This window comes from Bison bison, unplaced genomic scaffold (assembly GCF_000754665.1).
Source record: "Bison bison bison isolate TAMUID 2011002044 unplaced genomic scaffold, Bison_UMD1.0 scf7180017864506, whole genome shotgun sequence".
Classification (NCBI taxonomy): domain Eukaryota; kingdom Metazoa; phylum Chordata; class Mammalia; order Artiodactyla; family Bovidae; genus Bison; species Bison bison.
The window spans coordinates 2,011,439-2,033,133 of record NW_011495063.1 but is presented as its reverse complement, the minus strand read 5'-3'; the positions used below and the strand labels follow the sequence as shown (position 1 = coordinate 2,033,133).

The 21,695-nt window shown below is 40.3% G+C and overlaps 1 protein-coding gene across 2 annotated transcripts in view; it reads right to left on the bottom strand.

Annotated features, from left to right (window-relative positions):
- Nucleotides 1–280: 280 nt before the first annotated feature.
- The window catches only part of STT3A (STT3A, subunit of the oligosaccharyltransferase complex (catalytic)), a 22,863-nt gene continuing 1,448 nt past the window's right edge, over nt 281–21,695 (bottom strand). For both annotated transcript variants that reach the window (XM_010829465.1, XM_010829466.1), the window contains exons 2-18: nt 20,740–20,872; nt 19,915–19,975; nt 17,461–17,582; nt 16,934–17,079; nt 15,324–15,414; nt 14,056–14,162; nt 13,229–13,393; nt 11,825–12,005; nt 10,873–11,028; nt 9,853–9,944; nt 8,938–9,093; nt 8,495–8,683; nt 7,430–7,546; nt 7,210–7,312; nt 3,950–4,138; nt 3,020–3,135; nt 281–2,076 (exon numbers count right to left, since the gene is read on the bottom strand). In XM_010829465.1, coding sequence (XP_010827767.1) covers nt 2,038–2,076; nt 3,020–3,135; nt 3,950–4,138; nt 7,210–7,312; nt 7,430–7,546; nt 8,495–8,683; nt 8,938–9,093; nt 9,853–9,944; nt 10,873–11,028; nt 11,825–12,005; nt 13,229–13,393; nt 14,056–14,162; nt 15,324–15,414; nt 16,934–17,079; nt 17,461–17,582; nt 19,915–19,975; nt 20,740–20,827 — 2,118 coding nt within the window. In that variant the 5' untranslated portion in view covers nt 20,828–20,872 and the 3' untranslated portion in view covers nt 281–2,037. The remainder of the gene's footprint in view (nt 2,077–3,019; nt 3,136–3,949; nt 4,139–7,209; nt 7,313–7,429; nt 7,547–8,494; nt 8,684–8,937; nt 9,094–9,852; nt 9,945–10,872; nt 11,029–11,824; nt 12,006–13,228; nt 13,394–14,055; nt 14,163–15,323; nt 15,415–16,933; nt 17,080–17,460; nt 17,583–19,914; nt 19,976–20,739; nt 20,873–21,695) is intronic.

Here is a 21,695-nt window from a genome sequence, read left to right as displayed (position 1 = left end):
TTAGTGACAGCTACAGAACACCAATGAAAAACCTCGCCCCCTCAAAAGTTATACAGAAAAAAAAAACAAAACTTGTTGCAGTACACCACATGGTCTCGTTGTGAACAGCCTTAAGGTAAAAACTACTGAGTTAACCTCAACCATAACTGTAATAGAACCTTGAGATGCTAAGGATGTGTCCATGGGAATAGCAGGATGGTGAAAAAGAGCTAAATCCTCATTTTCCACACCAGAAAGTCAACAGATGATACTAAAAATTGAAGACCCAACACAGAGCAAAATAAAGCAAGTTATTTAATGATATAGAGGTAAGTAATGTGAGAATCAGCAGAGTTGAAAGTACCTGAACCTTTGGGTACCTCTGAGGGGGGTTGAAAACAGTGTTGTCTCTTTTTAGAATTAATGTTTTTTTACACTCAGTTCACTGTAAAGTGGAAATTACAAGTAATTAAAAAAAATATATATATAGCTTCATGTAGTCTAGAAAGTAACAAAATCATAAGAGCAGCAAGTGCGGTGATAAAGGGTTATCATGCTTACAGAGGAAGACACTAATGATCTCTGGTATCCCATTGGTTTAAAAAAAAAAAAAAAAAACCACCTTAGAACAACCTCTTCCACTAGGAAGGAATTCTGTATATAAATCATGTATTTACATACAGTAAGTCAAGTCTTAACATCAGTTCTAAATCTCACCCACAATTGAAGCACCTGATTCATAAATTGTCTTGGAAGGCTGCTTCCTGGGTACACAGGTACACCTTTAGGAACACCATTCTGACTTATCTCAAAGTCATGTCATTGCTCCTATTTCTTAAACAGGTAACAGAAAAGAGTTACCTTTTTCTTTTTTTTTTTCAAATAACTAAGGGTTTATATATCTCACTGATGTAAGTCTTAAAATACCCTAGTATAACTGAACATAAGGCTGTTTGTCCTGACATTAAATATGATGGGACTCCTGTGCTTTCTGTAGCTAACTTGGCAAGGCCTTCAAAACCAGATCACAGAGCTTCTTAGTAAGATGTAATAATAAAGAAGCTGAGACAAAGGGACAAAAGCAGCTCACCTTTAAGTAAAACCAACAGGCTGAGTGCACAAGCTAAAGGAAACTAGCAGAGACATGGACTATATCATGGATGGGTGAGAACGCTAAAAAGCGAGACTTCAAATAGCTATGTATGGTTACAAGTCAGCTAATTCAAGAACACCTACTGACCATCAAGTTCTATACATAATGTTGGAGGAGATTCTTCTGTTCCATTGAGAACACTGTACTGTTTGCCTCAAGTCTTCAAAACTATTGATTTAGTCTCCCTGGATGAACTCCTGCTCAAAAATAAAAACACACAAAAATAACTAGGCTAGTCCCAAAGAAGACTGGTGTGATCAGGTCTGGGTAGCTACCTCCTGTCCCTTTGTAGTCAAAGCACCGCTAAGGACAAGCAATGTTGAACAGAGACATTATGGCAACACAGCTGCCTTTCCTACCCAGAAATGGCACTCCTCTGGTCCCGTGAACTTTTATTCATTCAGTAAATGCTTAATGAGCACCCACTATGTGCAAGGCATTGGGCTAGGTGCTGCAGTTTTTGAAATGACAAAACTGTGTATGTAGGATCAGCTAGTCCTTGATAGTTTTCCTGATTTGAGAGAGGGAGAATGACAGAATGCCCCCATACATGGCTCATTTAGAGAGCTAAGACCACAGATGAGGTCTGCTCTCTGTCCTTCTACCAGCCTGGCATAAACTTTAGGCTTCCTCAAATCAGTTATAAGTCAAAACAAATAAGGCACATTTAAAAAAAATTCCCCCCTTTAATTGACCAAAGTAAAGCCATGACATTTCATTTGGTAACCTGCTCAGAATTAAAAGATCATTCCATTTGGCCCAGCCCACACTGCCCAGGGCAAAACCTCCGGACAATTCTAATCTCATCGCGCTCTGTTCATATCAACTGCATATTTTTTAAACCATCTTCAGCGCCCTAAATGGGACGCACTCAGTGCGAAGCAGATCAGAACCAGACGTAACATTTATGTTCTTGACAAGCCTCGATTATCCAGGTCCTTCACCTGCAACACAAAGGTATCAGTTTAACGTTTATAATCAGGTCAGCACAGGAGAGCTTTTCTACTGAGTTGGGTTCACCCAGACAGGAAGGCGTTACACTGGATTCTGCTCCCTGGTTTGCCTCTGGTGTGAGACTAGCTATTCTCTGCTGAGCTTCTCAGGGTACCTTGTAAGGAGCTGTGTAAATGATCTATCCTCCAAATACAGCAAAGGTTCTCAACCTTTTCTTATGTAAGAGATGTAACACACTTCTATGTGACTCTGAGCACTGAAGAATTGATGCTTTTGCACTGTGGTGTTGGAGAAGACTCTTGAGAGTCCCTTGGACTGCAAGGAGATCCAACCAGTCCATCTTAAAGGAGATCAGTCCTGAGTGTTCATTGGAGGGACTGATATTGAAGCGGAAACTCCAACACTTTGGCCACCTGATGCGAAGAGCTGACTCATCTGAAAAGACCCTGATGCTGGGAAAGATTGAGGGTGGGAGGAGAAGGGGACGACAGAAGATGAGATGGTTGGATGGCATCACTGACTCGATGGACATGAGTCTGGGCAGACTCCAGGAGTTGGTAATGGACAGAGAGGCCTGGCGTGCTGCGGTCCATGGACATGACTGAACGCCTGAACTGAACTGATGTGACTCTCTGTGCCATAAATTCTTCAGTGGGAGAGAAGAAAACATAGTTCGAACAACACATACACTCTCCTACTACCTCCCCCAAGCCTGAGAATTACTAAAACAGACCAAGCCTAACTCCAACTGGGAAAATATCACTGTAACCACTGCCAGAATGACAGCAGACTGGGGTGTCTACTAAGAACAATCTAAAATAAAAGAAAAATTCCAAGCAGGCTATTTTTCAGACACAGAAATATCCCTATTTTAGAAATACGTGGCCTATTTTTAAGCACTAGAGCTGCTTTCACAGTGTAACACCTGCTCACCTTGTATATCCTGACCAGCCAATGTTCTGTGGTGTATGCTTCTTCTAGGACATCAAGCTCGAAGTCTTTATTCCCAATCTCAGCATTCCGGACACGGTCATAGCCTAGTGGACGCTCTAGAAAGGCAGGAAAAAAGACGATAAATTTCTTTCTACAGTGCTCATTTCCTAAGGAAACAGTAAGTCCATGTGCTAAATCATCCCACTGGAATGTTACTCCCTAGCATGCAGTTTGTGTAGAGAGTAGGGCCTACAAAAAAGGACATCAGTCAGGAAGGTCAAATTGAGTGCTAGCCTAACTCACATCTTCCTCAAGATGGTGCTTGGCAGAGTCCACGGAGGTTCTCTCTTCTAAAAGACAGAGGCCTGACCTCCAAGCACCTCTATTCCTGAGGACTACCACCCAGGACCTCTGGGACACACCAGTAACCCTTCCATGGGACAGAGAAGAACTTTCCAGATGTCACAGCCTGCATCCACGAAACAGTCCCAATTGCAGAGCCAAGAAATTGTGAGTCAGAAGGAAAGACTTAACCTAAGCACATTCCTTTCAATTTATCTGAAGAAATGTAAAGTCCTTTATCATACTCTATTCCCTTTCATAATCCTTTCTCCAGTAAAACACCTTTTACTGAGAGGTAAAAAAAAGTAATGAATAAAAGCACAGACTTTTCTAGAGCCAGACTGCCTGAGTTTAACCTGACTCAGCACTAGTTATAGGAACTTGTGCAGTTAAGGAACCTATTTGTACCTCAATTTCATCACATATAAAATGGGAATAATATTAGCATCAACCTTTTGGACTGCTGTAAGGATTACATGAATTAGTAGAAATAAAGCATTTAGAGCAGTGCCTGGAATATAAAAAATATCCTGTATGTGTTAGCTACTACTCTTCTTACTGTTGTTAAGGTTCTCAGGAATCACTTACTGGCTTCTGTGTAAACCTGTCCAAATCGGTAGTAACACATCTTGTACATAAGGCAGTTGAGCAGCACTGGAGAGCCCTCACGGTCCACACGAAACTCCCCAGTTGGAGTATAATAATCGTGCTCCTTGATGTGTTTCCCTGTATCTGTGCTCCCTCCAATCCGGACCATCCACAGAAATTTGTTGATGTCTAGAAAAAGAAAAAACTGCTTTATACCAAGGTAGCTACAGCTAAATCACATAATGAAAGTTCATTATTTCTAATCCTTTCCTAGTGGCATACAGTACCATATAACTGTAAAGTTATAAAAATAAGAAAGCTACTAATGAGCATTGTGATGAGGGTGAAAGAAGAGAGTGAAAAAGCTGGTTTAAAACTCAGTATTCAAAAAACTAAGATCATGGCATCTGGTCCCATCACTTCATGGCAAATAGATGGGAAAAAAGTAGAAGCAGTGACAGATTTTATTCTCCTGAACTCCAAAATCACTGCTCATGGTAACTGCAGCCATGAAATTAAAAGATGCTTGCTCCTTGGAAAGCTATGACAAACCTAGATAGTGTATTAAAAAGCAGAGACATCACTTTGTTAATAAAAGTTTGTATAGTCAAAGCTATGGTTTTTCCAGTAGTCATGTAAGGATGTAAGAGTTGTACCATAAAGAAGGCTGAGTGCCGAAGAACTGAAGCTTTTGAATTGGAATGCTGGAGAAGACTTGAGACTCCTTTGGACAGCATGGAGATCAAACTAGTCCATCCTAAAGGAAATCAGTCCTGAATACTCATTGGAAGGACTGCTGCTGAAGCTGAAACTCCAATACTTTGGCCACCTGACGTGAAGAGCTGACTCACTGGAAAAGACCATGATGCTGGGAAAGATGGAGGGCAGGAGGAAAAGGGGGCGAAAGAGGATGAGATGGTTGGATAGCGTCACCAACTTACTGGACATGAGTTTGAGCAAACTCCAGAAGACAGTGAAGGACAAGGGAAGCCTGGCATGCCCTACAGTCAACGGGTCGCAAAGACTTGGACACCACTGAGCAACTGAGCATGCACGCAGGCAAATCAGAACTACAATGAGGCATCACCACATACCTGCTAGAATGACTCTTGTCAAAAAGACAAAAGTCATGCTGGTAAAGATGCTAAATAAAGGGAATCCTTGTGCACTGCTGGTTGTAATCTAAATTGGTACAGACACTATAGGAGTCAGTAAGTAGGTTCCTCAAAAAACTCAAAATAGAACCACCATGTAATCCAGAAATCCCATTTCTTGGGATATATACCCAGAAGAAATGAAATCACTATTCCCAAGAGGAATCAGTATTCACTGCAGCATTACTCAAAATAAACCAGATATGGAAATAACCTCAGTCTATCAACAGATGACCTAATAAGAAAATGTGGTAGACAGATACATATATGTCTCATGGAATACTAAAGATTTTAGGGAACCATCTATTTCTACCACCTATGTGTATACATTCACACATATAAAAATACATATGCATACAAACACATAAGCACACAAACATACATACACAAAAAACTTTCTGTACTTTTTGCATATATTATTATTATCAATAAGAAAAAAACCTAGAGTCACACATAACCAAATAGTGCCGAAGCAATTGTTTGTGAAAGTGCAAGTCCACGGGAACACAGCCCGGCTATTGTCATTCCTCCTCTGCCTGTACAAGACACACATAGAAACTAGTCTTACTACATTATACTGACACTTTATACATTCAATCCAGGTGAATCCGGTAAGTCTGTCCATATCAGAAGCCAGATATAATCTAAAATTTGAACATCTCTAAGAAGCAACCATATAGTCAAAGAAAATTAAGATAGAAATAAGAGGTAATTATTAACTGCAGGAAAACAAGTTATTCTAGATAAGAATGTTAACCCCAGTGTACAGGTTGACTCAGCAGTGCACAGTATTTATTTAGTCATGATTGTGAAAACGCTTTATCTGGATTTAACCAAAAACTGATCACTAACTCTAATGAGAAGATTCAAGATGAGAAGGGGGAGAGGGAAATACAGAGAACTAAATTCCTTATCTAGTACAAGAAGTTGATAAAGTGTATCTAAAATGATCGATCTGTGAATAGAATATACATATTATTTAGAAATATGAATATAAGTACTAGAAGAAATAACTGAAGGAATAATTTTCCTGGGAACTGATATTATAAGGTGGTTTAGAAGCAGAAGCACCATTTTTATTATAAACTTTCAGAAGTGTTTAACCTTTTAAAGTTGAAACAGGTATTGCTTTAAGTTTTTCAAGGTTTTTTTGAGGCAGAGAACTGTATTTGGATGATTCTTCTAACCACAGGATTTGCTAATAATTATAAGGAACATGGTTAACATATGCCATATATATATATGTATATATACACACACACACACACACATATATATATATATATATGAGAAACATTTTAAGTTGGGAGATGATTCTATGGCTTAAACCCACTAAAAAATGCTAATTCTTAAGCTCATTTTCAGAGGCCTTATTTTCTTTATTGTTCACTGCTTGTGGAACTATTCCTAGGTCTTCAGACAATTATAACATGCCATACTTACAATGGCACCCAACTCCAGTGCTCTTGCCTGGAAAATCCCATGGGCGGAGAAGCCTGGTAGGCTGCAGTCCAAGGGGTCACTAAGAGTCAAAGACGACTGAGCAACTTCACTTTCACTTTTCACTTTCATGCATTGGAGAAGGAAATGGCAACCCATTCCAGTGTTCTTGCCTGGAGAACCCCAGGGACAGGGGAACCTGGTGGGCTGCCGTCTATGGGGTCGCACAGAGTCGGACACGACTGAAGCAACTTAGCAGCAGCAGCATACTTGCATGGAGCTTCCCTGGAGGCTCATGGTAAAGAATACGCCTGCAATGCAGGGGACCCAGTTCAATCCCTGGGTTGGGAAGATCCCCTGGAGGAAGAAATGGCTATTCTTGCCTGGAGAATCCCATGGACAGAAGAGCACAGCAGGCTACACTCCATAGGGTCACAAGGAGTCAGACATGACTGAGTGACTAACACTTTCACTTTTCATACATGCATGAGAATTCTTTACATCTACTTCCTACTTGTTTGAAACAAAAATCAAAATAACCAAACCTCAAGTTGCATATACGTATCAACTAAGAAAATATGTTGATAAGATTAGTAAAAGGATAGAAAAGTAGATTTCATCTAGTTTTCTTAGTCTTGTAGCTAGAAATATAATCAATTTCATTACCATCTGAAGAATACCCAGTGAGGCCTCCAAAAATGACCAGCACATAGCTGACATCAAGCTCCCTCATGATCTCATAGGCTTTTTCTTCTGTGGATGCCATTGCCTAGAAAAACACATGCACATTTCTCAGAGCGAAATTCCAGGCCATATGATCCCTGGTGGAGAAGTATTTCCCATGAGACCCTGTGCATCAAACACTCAAATGACCCCTTCACCTTACCTGCCCTACTCGAGATATATGAGTATTATTCCACGTGTTATTATCCACTAAAATCGTCCGATTCGCCATAGCTGTAATCTGGTAGCCATAATCCCACCATGACATGACCTTCGCATCCTGAAAAGAAGAATGAGAAACAGAAATTACAAGTGTCTCACCAACTCCAAAAATAAAATACTAGTAGTGGAAGGGCATTTGACAGGAATTAACATATAGCTAATTAACATCTTTACAGAATCAGTTCAGTTCAGTTCAGTCGTTCAGTTGTGTCTGACTCTTTGCAGAATAATGAGTGCCTAACAAGAAAATAAATCTTGGCACCTGGTCCTACCTTTGTATACCATAATGAAATCTTAAGGCAAATTATACAATCCAACATTGCCAATACTTTCATTCCAGATAATCTTATAAAAATAAACATAATGGCATGGGAGGTGTAGGGAGCTATGTAATATTTCCAAATAAACAGCTTGGTGTCATCAGAGAAATGATCATCATAAAAAATGATCATAAACAATATCATAAAAATCAGCTCCTATAAAGAAAGGAGGTAGGAGGTGGGAGGGGATAAATCGCAGGATATGACGAATAAATAAAAAGAAATTCTTATAAGAATCTAACTCACAATTGCCAATCTCAGTAACTACTGGAAAGGAAATGCTCCAAAGGTATAAACCAAAATATTAAAAGTGGTTATCATTAGGTGATCCTTTATAGAAAATTTGTGTCTTTGTTTTTTGCTTCTGTTTTCTGATTTTTCTACAATAAACATGCATTACTGTTAACCTTTCTCTTTTATAATTGGGATGGCCTACCTCACAATAATGTCACCATGCTGTCAATACAAATGTCCAAGCAGAGTGCAGATAATCTGAACCAGGAAGCACTGCTACAGAAGACATCCTAACTTGAGTGGAGGTTGACCTTTAAGGCCCATTCAGCACCAGGTTCTATAGTTTCAATTTCTCCAAGCTTTCTACCATCTAAAAGCTATTTGATTCACTGTAACAGCAAATGTCTTTCCCGTCCTCCTACCCCACAATCCCACACCTCCCAAATTTTCACCTCTGGAGTATTGTGACGAAGCCAATAGTACGCTTCTCGAAAATCATCAAAAATGATCCTACTGCCATCTCCACCACGAGCAGACAGCACAATGGAGGGAGAAGAGTAGGCCTCACTGGTCACCCAGGTCGAGTGGAAGGTGTAGGTAATGAGAAAGAAAGCCATGACCAGTATCATGCCACTTGCCACCTAGACAAGAAGAATTGTGTCGTAAACCAAATTAAATTTACAATAGCACAGAACAGCTTCTTACAGACAGTCAATGATTTAGAAAAAATGAACCAAAATAAGTGAGAGGCTATATGAATTAATCCTAACTTCTGGTGACAGTGTTCCACTTTACTCCCCCTCACTCAAAAAACACCCCACAGATGCTTGCACACGTGTGTGCACACACACAACACACGCAGTTCCCCCAGCCTGTTCTATGTGTCGCTTCTCACTTCATTCTTAATAGGGTAAGTAGAATCCTGCTGTTTCTTGCTCTTCTTGTCTTGTCGACTTATGTCCAAATTCTTCATGTAAGTGGACAGCACCTGAGAGACTCCAATGCCAGAAAGAATGCACATAACAGGCGCCAACACCAGCATCAGACGCACCTAAAAAACAGGAAGTGAGATCACAATGTAATTGGTGTTTTACAAATTACAGGTTTCAACCTATTAGTAGATGATGACATCTGTTTAGGGGTTTTCAACAAACATGGTCTGTCAATGGAACAGAACAAAAAGGAGAGAAAATACTTGACACATCTAAAATAGAAGTTATGTGGGTTTTTTTTAAACTTTTTTTTTTCCCCCCAGTTCTACATGTATGAATGTATGTACATCTTGAGTAATGACAGGCTATAAAAAGTATTTCTTAATCGTGGTTTGGAATCAAAAAAGTCTGAGAAGCACTGTCTTTAACTGCAATATATAAAATCTCTCCTCTCTCCTTTTAACAATCTGGCACTCAGCACCCAAGCCTTTAAGAAAAAAACATCATCTCCCTTTCTGAGACTCCAGGAAGACGGGGGAAAGAACCTGCACAGGGCCTCTCCCTGACACAAGGGTACAAATCCAAGAAAGGTGGGCCTCACAATCAGAAAATGTGAGTACCCTGTACCTTCCCGGGAAAGGTCAACAACAGTGAGCAGCTTTACCACGCAGCCCCTCAAGTGCTCAGAAGGAAGCCTCTGCACAGCTGTCAGCACTGACTCCTCCCGTGCAGGGGGAAGAAGAAAACCCCCGGAGTCAAGATGGAAAGCTGCACCAGGACTGAGGGCATCCCAGCACTGCATCCTCCCGTGCTGGGGGAAGAAGAAAACCCCCGGAGTCAAGATGGAAAGCTGCACTAGGACTGAGGGCATTCCTCACCATTACAGCTGAAAAGTACATGCTGGTCACACCATACATGATGATGAAAATCCGGGCATCAGACAGGTTGCTAAAGCAGTAATAGAGACCAACTACAAAAATAAAGGGAAAAAAGAAGTGAAGAGCTGGAAAAACAATCAGACACATGCAAAGATGTTACTATGGCACTCTAAAATAGCACAAAATCTGAAACCACCTAAATGTCCAACATAAAGGAGGTATTTAACTACAGAATATTTATAAAACAGAATAAAACACATCAATTAAAATTTTGCTTTGGAAGTTTATGGACCATTTGCCACCTTCTTTACATACCTCTGTACTTAAAAAATTAACAAATGCTGTATCTTAAACACTATTTCACTGACGTAATCCTAAATAACAAATTATGATTATAAAATTTTAGAAGTCAGGAGAAAAACTCTTATCATCTGACTTTTAATCAGTAAACAACTGGATGAATATACATTCCAACTGTTAACAGGAGCAACAGGTGTGTGGTGAGAACTCCTGAAACTTTAATATTTGTCTCTCTTCGTATAAAAGACAACTTATTTTCATAGTAAGAAAAAATATAGTTATTTCAATTAAAAAAAAAAGTTCCCTACCAGTGGTAAATTCTTATCTCTGAACTGGCCAGAAGGTAAGTTAGATGAAGAAGCTTTACAATCAGCTATGCCTACTATCAAAATAATATCAAGAAGATAAATGGGAAGGAGTCAGGGATGAGGGGTTGGGTACACTAGAAGTACTAAAAAAAAATCTGAATTAGAGTTGAATTTTATAATACAACTGAACAGAAAACTGTGACACTCTGAACTTGCCAGTATCTGCAATTGTTCAACTTCTGATTTCCATTCTGCTTCAAATATTAGAAAAACGTGTTTAGCCATCTTCTGTACCACATAAATACACAGGCAAAAAACAAAAACAATAAAAATATACGGATGGGGGTATTTTACTTATTTTCAATCAAATAATTCTTGCAAAGAAGACCACTTCAGAACAAGGCAGACAGACCTGGAAACATGAAGACAAGAAGCTGTAGGTCGAAATAGTACGAGGACCAGGTCGTAGGCTGATGCTCAGACACGGAGGCGATGATGGGGATGTTGTTCTTAGCATAGGAAGGGTCCAACAGTGAGTAGAAACGCCCCGTCCAGGGAGATATTTTTCCTAGCAGCAAAGAGGCAACAAATATTTCACAATTACTTCTGAAACAAAATAACATCTGATCCTAACTAATCATAACTTTCCATTTTAATAAGATTCTCTGAGACAAAGCAAGACTAGGTTTTTGTCTAAATGTCACGAATACCTTGAGAACTTCACTGATTCCTTTCTTTCAAATTTGAGAGTACTTATGTCAGCACAGTCAGCAGAATAAAGTCAGGCTGTATGATAAACTCAGAGAAGGAAGGTGGAAATGCTTCCTGGAAGGGTTAGACTAAATCTGGTCAAACCAAGGCCAATGCTATAAACTAAGTCAGGCCGTCCTCCAGTGTTGCTCTGAATTAGACAATACAGAGGACTGGGCAAAATCAAATTAGACTCTGAGACATCACGTGAGGAAAATGTGCAATGCTAACCAAACTAAACAGACACAGTTCTGTCATTTAGGATTAGATGAAGTCACGTTGTAGGGCAAACAATGTTAGGATTTCTCCTACCCTACCAATATAGGAAAGAAAAGGACAAAAAAAAGAGAAAGATAAGCATGGTAAATATAGTTCTGTTACCAAGTGTGAGTCTTCTGAGATTAAATACTGATCTAATAAGATCTTTTTTCTATGCTGAATCCAAACACTGGCTGACAAATGGATTGAGTGTGTAATATGGATTTTATATGCATGAAATCAAGACAAAGGGGAGAAAAAGAATGCATCTTCCTGTGGTCAGGAAATAACCCATGTTTTTGGAGTTTATGCTATGTTCATACCCATTTATACTTAATACTAAAAGCCTTTCCTACCTGTCAGCATGAGGAGAGCTCCAATGGTGAGAAGGACAAAGCCCACTAGGGAGATGACACTTCGGAAAAGAACTTCAAATTGCTGTGGATTCAACTTGCTGCGTAGATAATCCACAAAGGCATGAATCTGGCAGAGACCAAACACCCCAAAGGCTGCCATGTGCTCTGATGAAAGGACGGGCTGCAGGTGAAAGCAGATGTGTGAGAATGTCAGGAAAACAACGGGTCCAGCCTTGACCTGAATTATCCAGACCAAGTTCAGACCAAAGGGTCCAATGAGTTCTGAGGCTACCAAGGAATTAGGGCCAATCCAGGGGAGGGTCTAATTTACCTGCCACATTTCCACAGAATACCTGGAGTCCAAAGTGTACCATACTCTATCAATATCACATGTCTGGCCTTTGCTCAGGCTATTTCTTGAGCCTCGACTGTAATTTTCTCATTTTCCCAAAATTTGCACTCATTAAAATTCCCTTCAAGGCCCCAAGCAAATACTATTGCCTCCTACTCTGCCAAGCTGAAATCCATTGCTCTCCTCTGTATCTACACACCTTAGATCTCTCCTGTAACTTAGACAAACGGTTCTCAAACTCCACCAGGCAGCATAATCATGGTAGAATGAAGAGGGGGTGTTCAGACACAGACAGCTGAGCCCCACCGCCAGAGCTTCTGAAACTCAGTAGATTCAAATCCTGAATTTGCATTTCTAATGTATTCCCTGATGCTGCTGAGCCTGCTGGTCCAAGACTACATTTCTAGGACCACTACATCACAGAGAGCTACATGGGTGTCTTTCCCAGAAAGACTTCCTTAAGGACCAGGATCACATCTTTACTTTTTACGTTTCCCAGTTATTAGCAAATTGCACATTGTAGGGGATGAGCAAAGGAATACTTGCTGAGCTGAATAAGGGTTCCACTTTTCGTAAGAATTTTACATGAAAAATCACACATATCGCATCATTCCTCGGATTTAATAGCTGTCTCTTAACCCTATGGAGTAATGTGGTTAAAAGGTCTATGTTCTGCTTCCTAAAGGACTTAATTACTTGGCCCCATTAACAAGTTCAGGGGTCATTACTACTGAATGGGATCATTCACATTAAGAAGGACTGAAAAAGATAACTGTGATCACTCACATCAACTCAGTTCTACCAAAATACCCCTGCTTCTCCCCAAACTTAAGCTAACTTAAGAGCAATTAAACGACATGAACAAATATTAACCCTCTCAGGGGGCAGACTTTATTGACCAATGATTCTGTTGTTTCAGTTAACACAAGCAGTCCAAGGTCAGACCTGTAAGTTTTAACATCCTCACCAGAATCCAAGATAAATCAATTTAGTTGGAGATGATCAGGAAAAAAGCGGAAGAAACTAAAAACTCCATTCAGTCTAGGGCTCACCTGGAAACCCACAAAGGAGATCTGCATGGAAAGAATGGTGCCCAGGCAGTAGACAGTACAGTACGCCACGTAGATCCGGTGCGAGAAACGTCCCGTGAGCATCAGCACTAGTACATGAAGAGGGATCAAGTTGATCAAGAACACATAACCTCCCCAGGAAGAGACCTAGGACAGGAGGAAAAAGGACAGCTCCTCTCAGCACTCCTCCTTGTTACCTGTGACCTTTTTACAGAACACCTTTTTATAGTAACCAAAAATTTTATTAATGCCAAGTGGTTTAAACAGTTTAAGTAACTGACTTCTTTAAACAGGAAAATCAAATTAAACCCATTACTGTTAACTCAGTCCTCTGTTCTATATGGCTCTTGTCATTGTGATCACAAAACAAAAGGCCCCTAACCCTCGGCGTTAATCTGGATGCGACCTACTATAAGGTCACATGGAGGATTTAGGGATACACGTGAAAGGTGAGCAAGCGAAACAGTTAAGGGAAGAAGTCTCAGGGTTAATGAAAGATTGAACAGAAAAAAGTATGTGTTAGGAAAGGAAAAATTTAAGGGAAACATATCAGAAAAGAGAGCTAGCCAACCAATATGTATCCATAAGAAATACAGTATCTGGAGACCTCTAAAAATTAAAAATAATTTCCTCTATCTTATCATCCGCCTGCCTTGGGTTAGGCTTTGTATGGACACAAGAGACCATAAAGGCTTCTGTCCTCTACTCTATGGTCTCAAACCCCAAGAGCTACTTCCAGTTTACATCAGTTAATCCCAACAGGTATGCAAACATAGAGAGACTCCTGGAAGAAGGGAGTGAAGAGTTACCATGTAGAAGTAAGCAAGGGCACACTTTGCTGCCCAGTAGATGGAACCAGTCTTGACTGCTTTGATCCACATGTAATAGGTAAGCAGCATGCAAAAGATGGCAATCCCTGCAGAAGGAACACAAAATTCAATAAAGCCACACTGGGATATTAAATCCTGATCTGCAACAAACTACCTGCATATCTCAGACCTACAACCCAGTAACAGTGTAACTGCTCTACATCTCTTTGAATTAGTTTCTGGTAAAAGAAAAAGAGTCCATAATAGTGTCTACTTCATAAATGTGTCATAAAGACCAATTTAACCACTGCATGTAAAGCACTTGCAACAGAATCTAGCCTGCAGCAAGCACTCAGTGTTAGTCATTATTGCTACTCTTCTTTTCAGGCACTGAACCTGCTATCTGAGTCCTAATGATATCCCATACTATCAAGCACCACCTTGCTTCTGCGTTTTACCACAAGGTGGTCTTTATGCCCTGACTGCCTCGCTCTTTAATATTTGCCTAATGAAGTTCCAACTTCAGGGCCCAGTTCAAACACAACTACTTCCAAAAAGCCTTCCCTGATCCCCAAATCGGAATCTCTTCTCTCACTGCGCTCCCAAAGTACTCTGTTCATATTTCTCTCATAGCATACAGTACTATCTGCCCGTTAGATTTATTTTTATAGGTCTGCATTAATCTGCATTAATAGATTATGGGCTAAATTATTTTGTTCATTATCTATCTCTGTAATTCCTTAGCTATAAGCCAATACTCTTATTCATTAACTATTTCTGTAATACCTAACACTGATTACCAATAACATTCAATAAATACAGTGATTTGGAAATAAGTCAATAAAAGTCATTATGGTTTTAAGAATATCCATTCCTTTCATCTAAAATAAAGCAAATGATTACAGTGTTAAAACAATAGTATCATTCAACCCTGGAGCTTGGTGGGCTACAGCAAATGAGATCGCAAAAGAATCAGACACCACTGAGTGAATAAACAATAACAAAAACCCATCCAACCCTAAAACCTAACTCTCCTTTTAGGAATACAGAGATGAGCCAGAGGCCTTATTTAAGGAAAATTACCAGCTACCTTTCTAGAGAAAACGAGAGACAGAATATAAACTTAACAGTCTGAGGTCCCTTCCTGCCCACGTCTAATCTTCTCACCCAGACACCATTTTTCCTATTGCTAAATAGCAGATTTGAACCCAGATTCTATTACCCTTCACAGAGCTCTACTGGATAATAAGGTGAACTTTAAGTCTTACCTTCATTATCATAGGAGCCAGCCACAGACCGGGAGATATAGCCAGGAACCACAGCAATCATGGCGGCAGCAAGAAGCCCAGCTCCTGCATCCTGTAAGACAAGAGGGGTAACAGGAAGTCAACACCAACACAGCTGTGGGAGAGGAGAGGGTCCACTAGTCCCATCTGCTTCTACGGGGCCCAGAGAATAGTTCGACACTTTGCAAGGGAGATGTGATGCTAGGAAAGCTTGCAGCACAAGAAAATTACACACTTCACAACCAGTTCCCTCCCTGCCATGGTACTAAGTCTGAAACTGAGTACACGTGTGCTAAGAACAGACAAACCATGAAATCAGGCAGATGCTGCCCCAGAACGGGCGGCTGGGTCGGAGTACCCCCAGATTTGAGTCCCCCTTCAACAACATGTGCACACCACAGGAACACGAGTCACACCCCTAAAAGCTATGCAAGCATAGACAAAGGAAGACATAAGTATTTGAGCTAAAAAGTCAACAAACAGAGGTGATAATATACAGTAGACTAAAGATACCAGCTTAGATAATAGAGCTGGAATATTATGAGTCAATCTGTGAACTCGGGAAAAAGGAAAAACAAAATATAACCCACACAAGGAAAGAGGAAGGACCTGTCTGTTGATAAGTGTCAAATCTGGAACAGGGCAGCAAGGAGAAGGATGAAAGAGCTTTCAAACTAAACTCAAGTTTCCCAAGCCCTCCAACTGGTTTAGCACATCCAGTATCTCCCTGACACCACAGCCACAGAGAACAGCATCCTAGGAGCCAGGGTCAGCGAGGCAGACACCTGGGGAAGCAGAGCCCGTATCACAGACTCTAAGTATAAAAGCCAAGGGGTTTCAGAATTTTTAAATAAATGTTTCTTTAAAAATCAACAAATAATTGTTCAGCTAAGTGTCCGTTTCCAGTAAGAAGAACTACCTGTTTTGGAACATATCTTGTAGCTATTTTCTCTCTCCCTTAGATTGTGAGGGATACTAGATTCAAAATCTAAATCTCACTTTAAATATTCTTTTCCTAAGTCTTCCTTGGTGGCCTGGTGGATAAGAATCCACCTGCCAATGCAGCGGACACAGGTTAGATCCCCGGTCCAGGAAGATTCACACGCTGCAGGGCAAGTAAGCCCGTGCGCTGCCATCATGGAGCCTGTGCTCTAGGGCCCTCGAGCCGCAACTACTGAAGTCCATGTGCCTAGAGCCCAGGCTCTGCATTAAGAGATGCCACCACAAATAAGCAGCCCCTCCTCGCTATCTGCCCAAAGCAATGAAGACAAAATGCAGCCAAAAATAGACAGTAAAAAAAAAAAAAGGCAGTCCTGTGATGAGTAAACTAACACAAAAATTCTTTTTCCATATACAACAATTTATATTTGACCTTCAAACATTCCCTTATATGGACAAACAGTTATTAATGATAAGACACCACATATTCTAGGGAGGGATTGGGATGAAACTAGCAATTCGGCTCATCAAAAGCTGTCTTTAGCCCCTAGCTCCCTGCCCTTCTTAAGCTCTCAGTCCCCCACCCTTTAGCATCTACTAGAGAGGTTCAACAACATCCATTCCCAAGCCTCCTGTCACCCCAAATCCTTCACCTTGAGCTCTTTGGTAAGGTGGTACGTGACGATGGTAGTGAAGGAAGAGAAGAGAGGGGCCAGGAACACACAGACATTCCGAATGTCGATGGTGATGTGGAAAAAATGGAGGACATGGTAGATTGCAGCAGAAGTGATCATTAAGCCTGCAACAGGAAGAAGAGAGGCCAATAGGTTATCCCCTAAGACAAAGAACGCAAGGGAATAAGAAAGGGAAAATCCAAGTTATCAATACGGTGGTAACACGGGTCTCAACAACCCACCAGAAACACTAACATAGCAGCTGCAGGAGGCCTATAAATTTCCATCCTGTGCATTCAATGAGAAGTCCAGAATTTATGAAACGCTACCCACTCCCACTCTCTCATACACGTTCTCCCTTCTATATAGGATCTACTTTTACGAATCTGTAATCAGAATGAAATTACAAGTGTCACAAAACAAAGATATTAGGAATAAAACACACTGTTCCATATTATACAAATAAGTTACTGCTGTAAGGAAAAAAAAAATCCTGTTCCCCTCACCTGGGTAAATTGTTCCTCCAATGATTCGTCCCAAGGGGTACCAGGCCCGGTCATCAAACCAGTTATGGAATTTATAAAATCCCTCCTCAGCCAGGAACCGGGTGGTGCGATAATTAAAGTACCTGCAGAAAGACAGGGAAGAACTGTGTCTGCTCCTCCCCACACCCAGGTATTCGCCCCAGTGTGCAGTGAATCTGGCTCCTCAGGTTATACCACCGAGGAACTTATCACTCCAATCAAAGTCAGTTTGGTACCCGAAAGTATGCGAAGCAGGAAAATCACTTCACATTACCACGAGTCTCCTCATTTGCAGCTCCACGTTTGTCTCAGTTAAACGCTGCTTCTCTCGTAAGGAAATGCAACTGGAGGCTAATTAAACAAAGGACACTTCACCAGGCTGGCATGTAGTAGGCATCAGCCCCAGCCAGAAGATTCAAGCACTCAGAAGACAGGACAGCTGAGATGTGGGCACCAACAGATTCGACTCTTTTCAAGTGACAGCGACACACAAAAGAACATTTCCATAACACACACGAGGACACACGGGGAACTTCAAGTGAGGAGCATCTCTAAAGATGTGGGTGTAACACCAGATGCAGGATGAACATTTTTTAGTCTACTCTATAACACACACCTCTTAATGGGTATTTAAATTTGTAATCAGATCTACTCATGTTGTTATTTAAAATAGTTCTGAATGCCACCTACATGGTAGCATAAAAATAAAAATCACATAAAAAGCATTTTATACAAAATGCTTAAGAGTTATACACAAAAAAACACAGTTCTTTAGGCTCAAGCTATGAAGCCCCATAAGTTTCTCATTTAAAAAGTAAAAAAGAAAGACAAATAACATATTATGTATATATATATATAATTTATCATATAATTCATTTATATATATCACATATATATTAACAAATTTATTACAAATAATAAAATATAAACAAGTAAAATGAAAAGAACTGTTTAATCACTAAAGATGATTATGACTAACCATCTTTCCTGCCCACTGCTCTAACCCTATTTCCTCCTTGGTCAGTCAAATTTTAGCAGCTGAAGTGAGTAAAGTAGCAGATGGCATAGATATCTATCCTTCTATTTATTCTGACGAATGTTATTTTGGTAACTGTCAGAGAGACAGAAAGGATAGGGGCAGCAGGCAGTCACCAGGTGTCAGAATCATGTTCTTCACCTAATGGCAGGAGCAGCAGAGTGAGACAGAGAAGTGCAAGTTAGTGGGAAAAGGTCTGGCCTGGGGTCACACTCTGGGCATCAGCTTCCTGCTCTGCAAAAAGAAGTGTCAAATCACATGATCTGTACCATCCCTTCTGTCTCTATGACTACAGAGCAGATACTCTTGCTTTCCCTGACCATCTCATCTCAATGTTCACTCATCTAGAGGGTGTGAGAAAAAGCCCTAACATACTGGTGATCAAGAACCAAAAGAATGTAAGTTATCTCATTCCTGAGGGAAAAAAATTGATGATTGTATGCCTCCAAAGTGCTTTCAAATATCTACCCAAAACAATATGACAAACTTGCAAACTTATGTGGGTATTAAACTTGAATCAATGTTCCATAAGCCTAATATTCTATTTTTATGATATCAATGACGCATCAAGATTCTATGATTCTAGCTCTCTAAATTTTAATTGAAGCCTTAACTTTCAGTAATACAAGTTACTCCAGTGTCTAGAAACAGAGACAAACCTCAGTTCAAATCTTGGCTCCTCCATTTACTATACATGTAACATTTATTATATGTGTTAACATTTACCATACATGTGACATTTACCATATATGTAACATTTACTATACATGTGACCTTGAATGGCCTCTGCCAGCCTCAGTTACATTTGTAAAAAGGGGACACTAATACCTCCATCTCATAGGGTTACTGGGAGGATTTATAGGTAATCTGTACAACAGCTCTTGGAACAGAATGAAGCTCAGTAAATGTCTTTCACCTATGCCTCTTTTTAGCTAATAAAATCCCTAATCAAAATCACAACTTTAAATTTTCCTCAATGTCTTAGAACTTAACTGACAGACCCAATTTATACCACACAAATTGTTAAACAGAAAAAAGTCATGGATCTCAAGTTTACGACCTCTGATTTTTCTCTTGAGCCTCAAACACACACCAGGCCCAGTCCCCTTTCCCGTAGCCTGTACCATTAAGTGTCAACCAAGCTGAGAAGTCAGACTTCTCTTAGCTTACCCAGGTCTTAAGCAATAGGTAGGCACACCAGCAAGGCCTCTCTCATTTTTTATAAGTTTGAGAGACTCACTTGGTCTCAAATTCCACTGGAAATGTTTCAAAAAGGGGACCATTGTAGAAATGCATAGAAAGTACATCCCCATTACCAAGAGTTCACTGGAATTTGAATCTGAAACCCATTAACCTGAATGCTTCTTGAAGGAAATACCAGACCAAGCAAAGGTACTCACGGATCAAATTCATGGATGACACTTTCAAATCTCAAGACAGCAAAGAGACGAGTGGAGAATGCTGCACAAAACAGAGAACTAATATTTAATGGCAATATACCATGAAAAGCAACAGTAGATAGTAATGTTACACAGACAGTAGTATTATCCAGCACAGAAGTCACAGGAAATACAAAATAATGACTGAATCAAGTATTTATCCATCCCTCCCACACACAAGAAACAAGGAAGTTCATTTTCCCGTGACAATAATACCCACATTTCCACTGAAGTAGGACACATTTAACTACTTGTTATCAAGGCCTATAACACCACATTCACCCACTAGTGTTGCACCTAATTTACATGGTCATCTTCTAATACGTTGACCTCCCCTTTCCACAACCTTAGCTTTGGAGTGAACTAAGAAGTAAGGGAATCTAGACCACTTATGACTCATGAAGAGCAAGAAAAACCTAAGAAAACAGAATAAGTGCTGGAAAGACTTTCAGAAATACTGAGGCAGGCAACTACGGAAGACAAATATCTTTTACAAAACTCAGTATCCCAGGGTCTCTGGTACCACTTTCAGTTCTAAGAAAAACCAAAATTGACACAGCACGCTTCCCATTCTTTCCCAGATGATCACTAGTCCAAACTTCTACAATCCTTGTGTTTCTTTTGATTTCACAAAATTCTACTGGTTGAGAACACTAAAAAAGAACACATTACAATCTGCTGGAAGAAAAGCAAAGCATTTAAGAAAGCCATTGCTAATTTTTTTTTTTCTTCAAAATTTTCTCCCTTCCATATTCTGAAGAAAGGGAGGTCCACATGCACACTCACATAACACAGCAGCCATCGACAGAATCAGAAGCTTCAGAAGTGTGTCCTGCTTCTCATAGGACAACCGCAAAAATCCCAGCTTGGTCATCTTCACATCAATGGGCGGCAACAGATGACAGTCAAATAGCTAAAACTGGAAAGCCAAGACCATGAGGTATCAAACACCTTCAATTTAGCTAATTCACTTTCGTATTTTATGGTGGGAGAGAACCACAGAGAGAGGAAGTAATGAACACACAAGAGAGGGTCAGGACTAACTGAGACCCAAGCTGACCCTGAATTATGACCAACAGACAAGGAAGTTGGCATGTCAGAGCTGTAAGTCAAGGATGAAAAGGAATGATGAGACTCTATCACCATAATTCTGTTTCTCAGTCTTTGCAGCTACCAAGGAGCACAACTGGCAATCGTGTGGTACGACAGGAGTAAAGAAGAAACACATAGAAAAAAAGAGGGTTGGAGGAAGAGAGGCAAAGCAAACAGGAAAGACTGAAAACAGAAAAGAATAATTAAATGGAGAAACACAGCATACAAGAAAAGGCAGGAGTGTATGAAGGAAAGCAGGGAATGAGCACAGAAGTGAAAGCAGAAGGCTGAGAAACAGAAGTCATGACTGAATCGGCACCGTTTACATCCCTAAATTTCAGCTCCAAACTTTCTGGCTACACGCTTCTTTCTGTTCCAAATCCCAATGGGGTTGCAGGGTCAACTAGAGCACACGACTCTTCAGGAATACAAGTAGTTATGCACTCAGGAGGGGAGGGAGAGGCACACAGACAGACAACTGCACTTTCAATCTCTTCTATCACACTTTAACTGCTGCTCAAATCTACACCCACTTCCCATCAGCTGTCTCAAAGCATCCTGTAACTGACACTGCTGATTTAAGCCACTGATCTGAGAGACAGAACCAGATAATGATCTGGAGGGTAAAGAAAATAAAATTTCCCTACTAA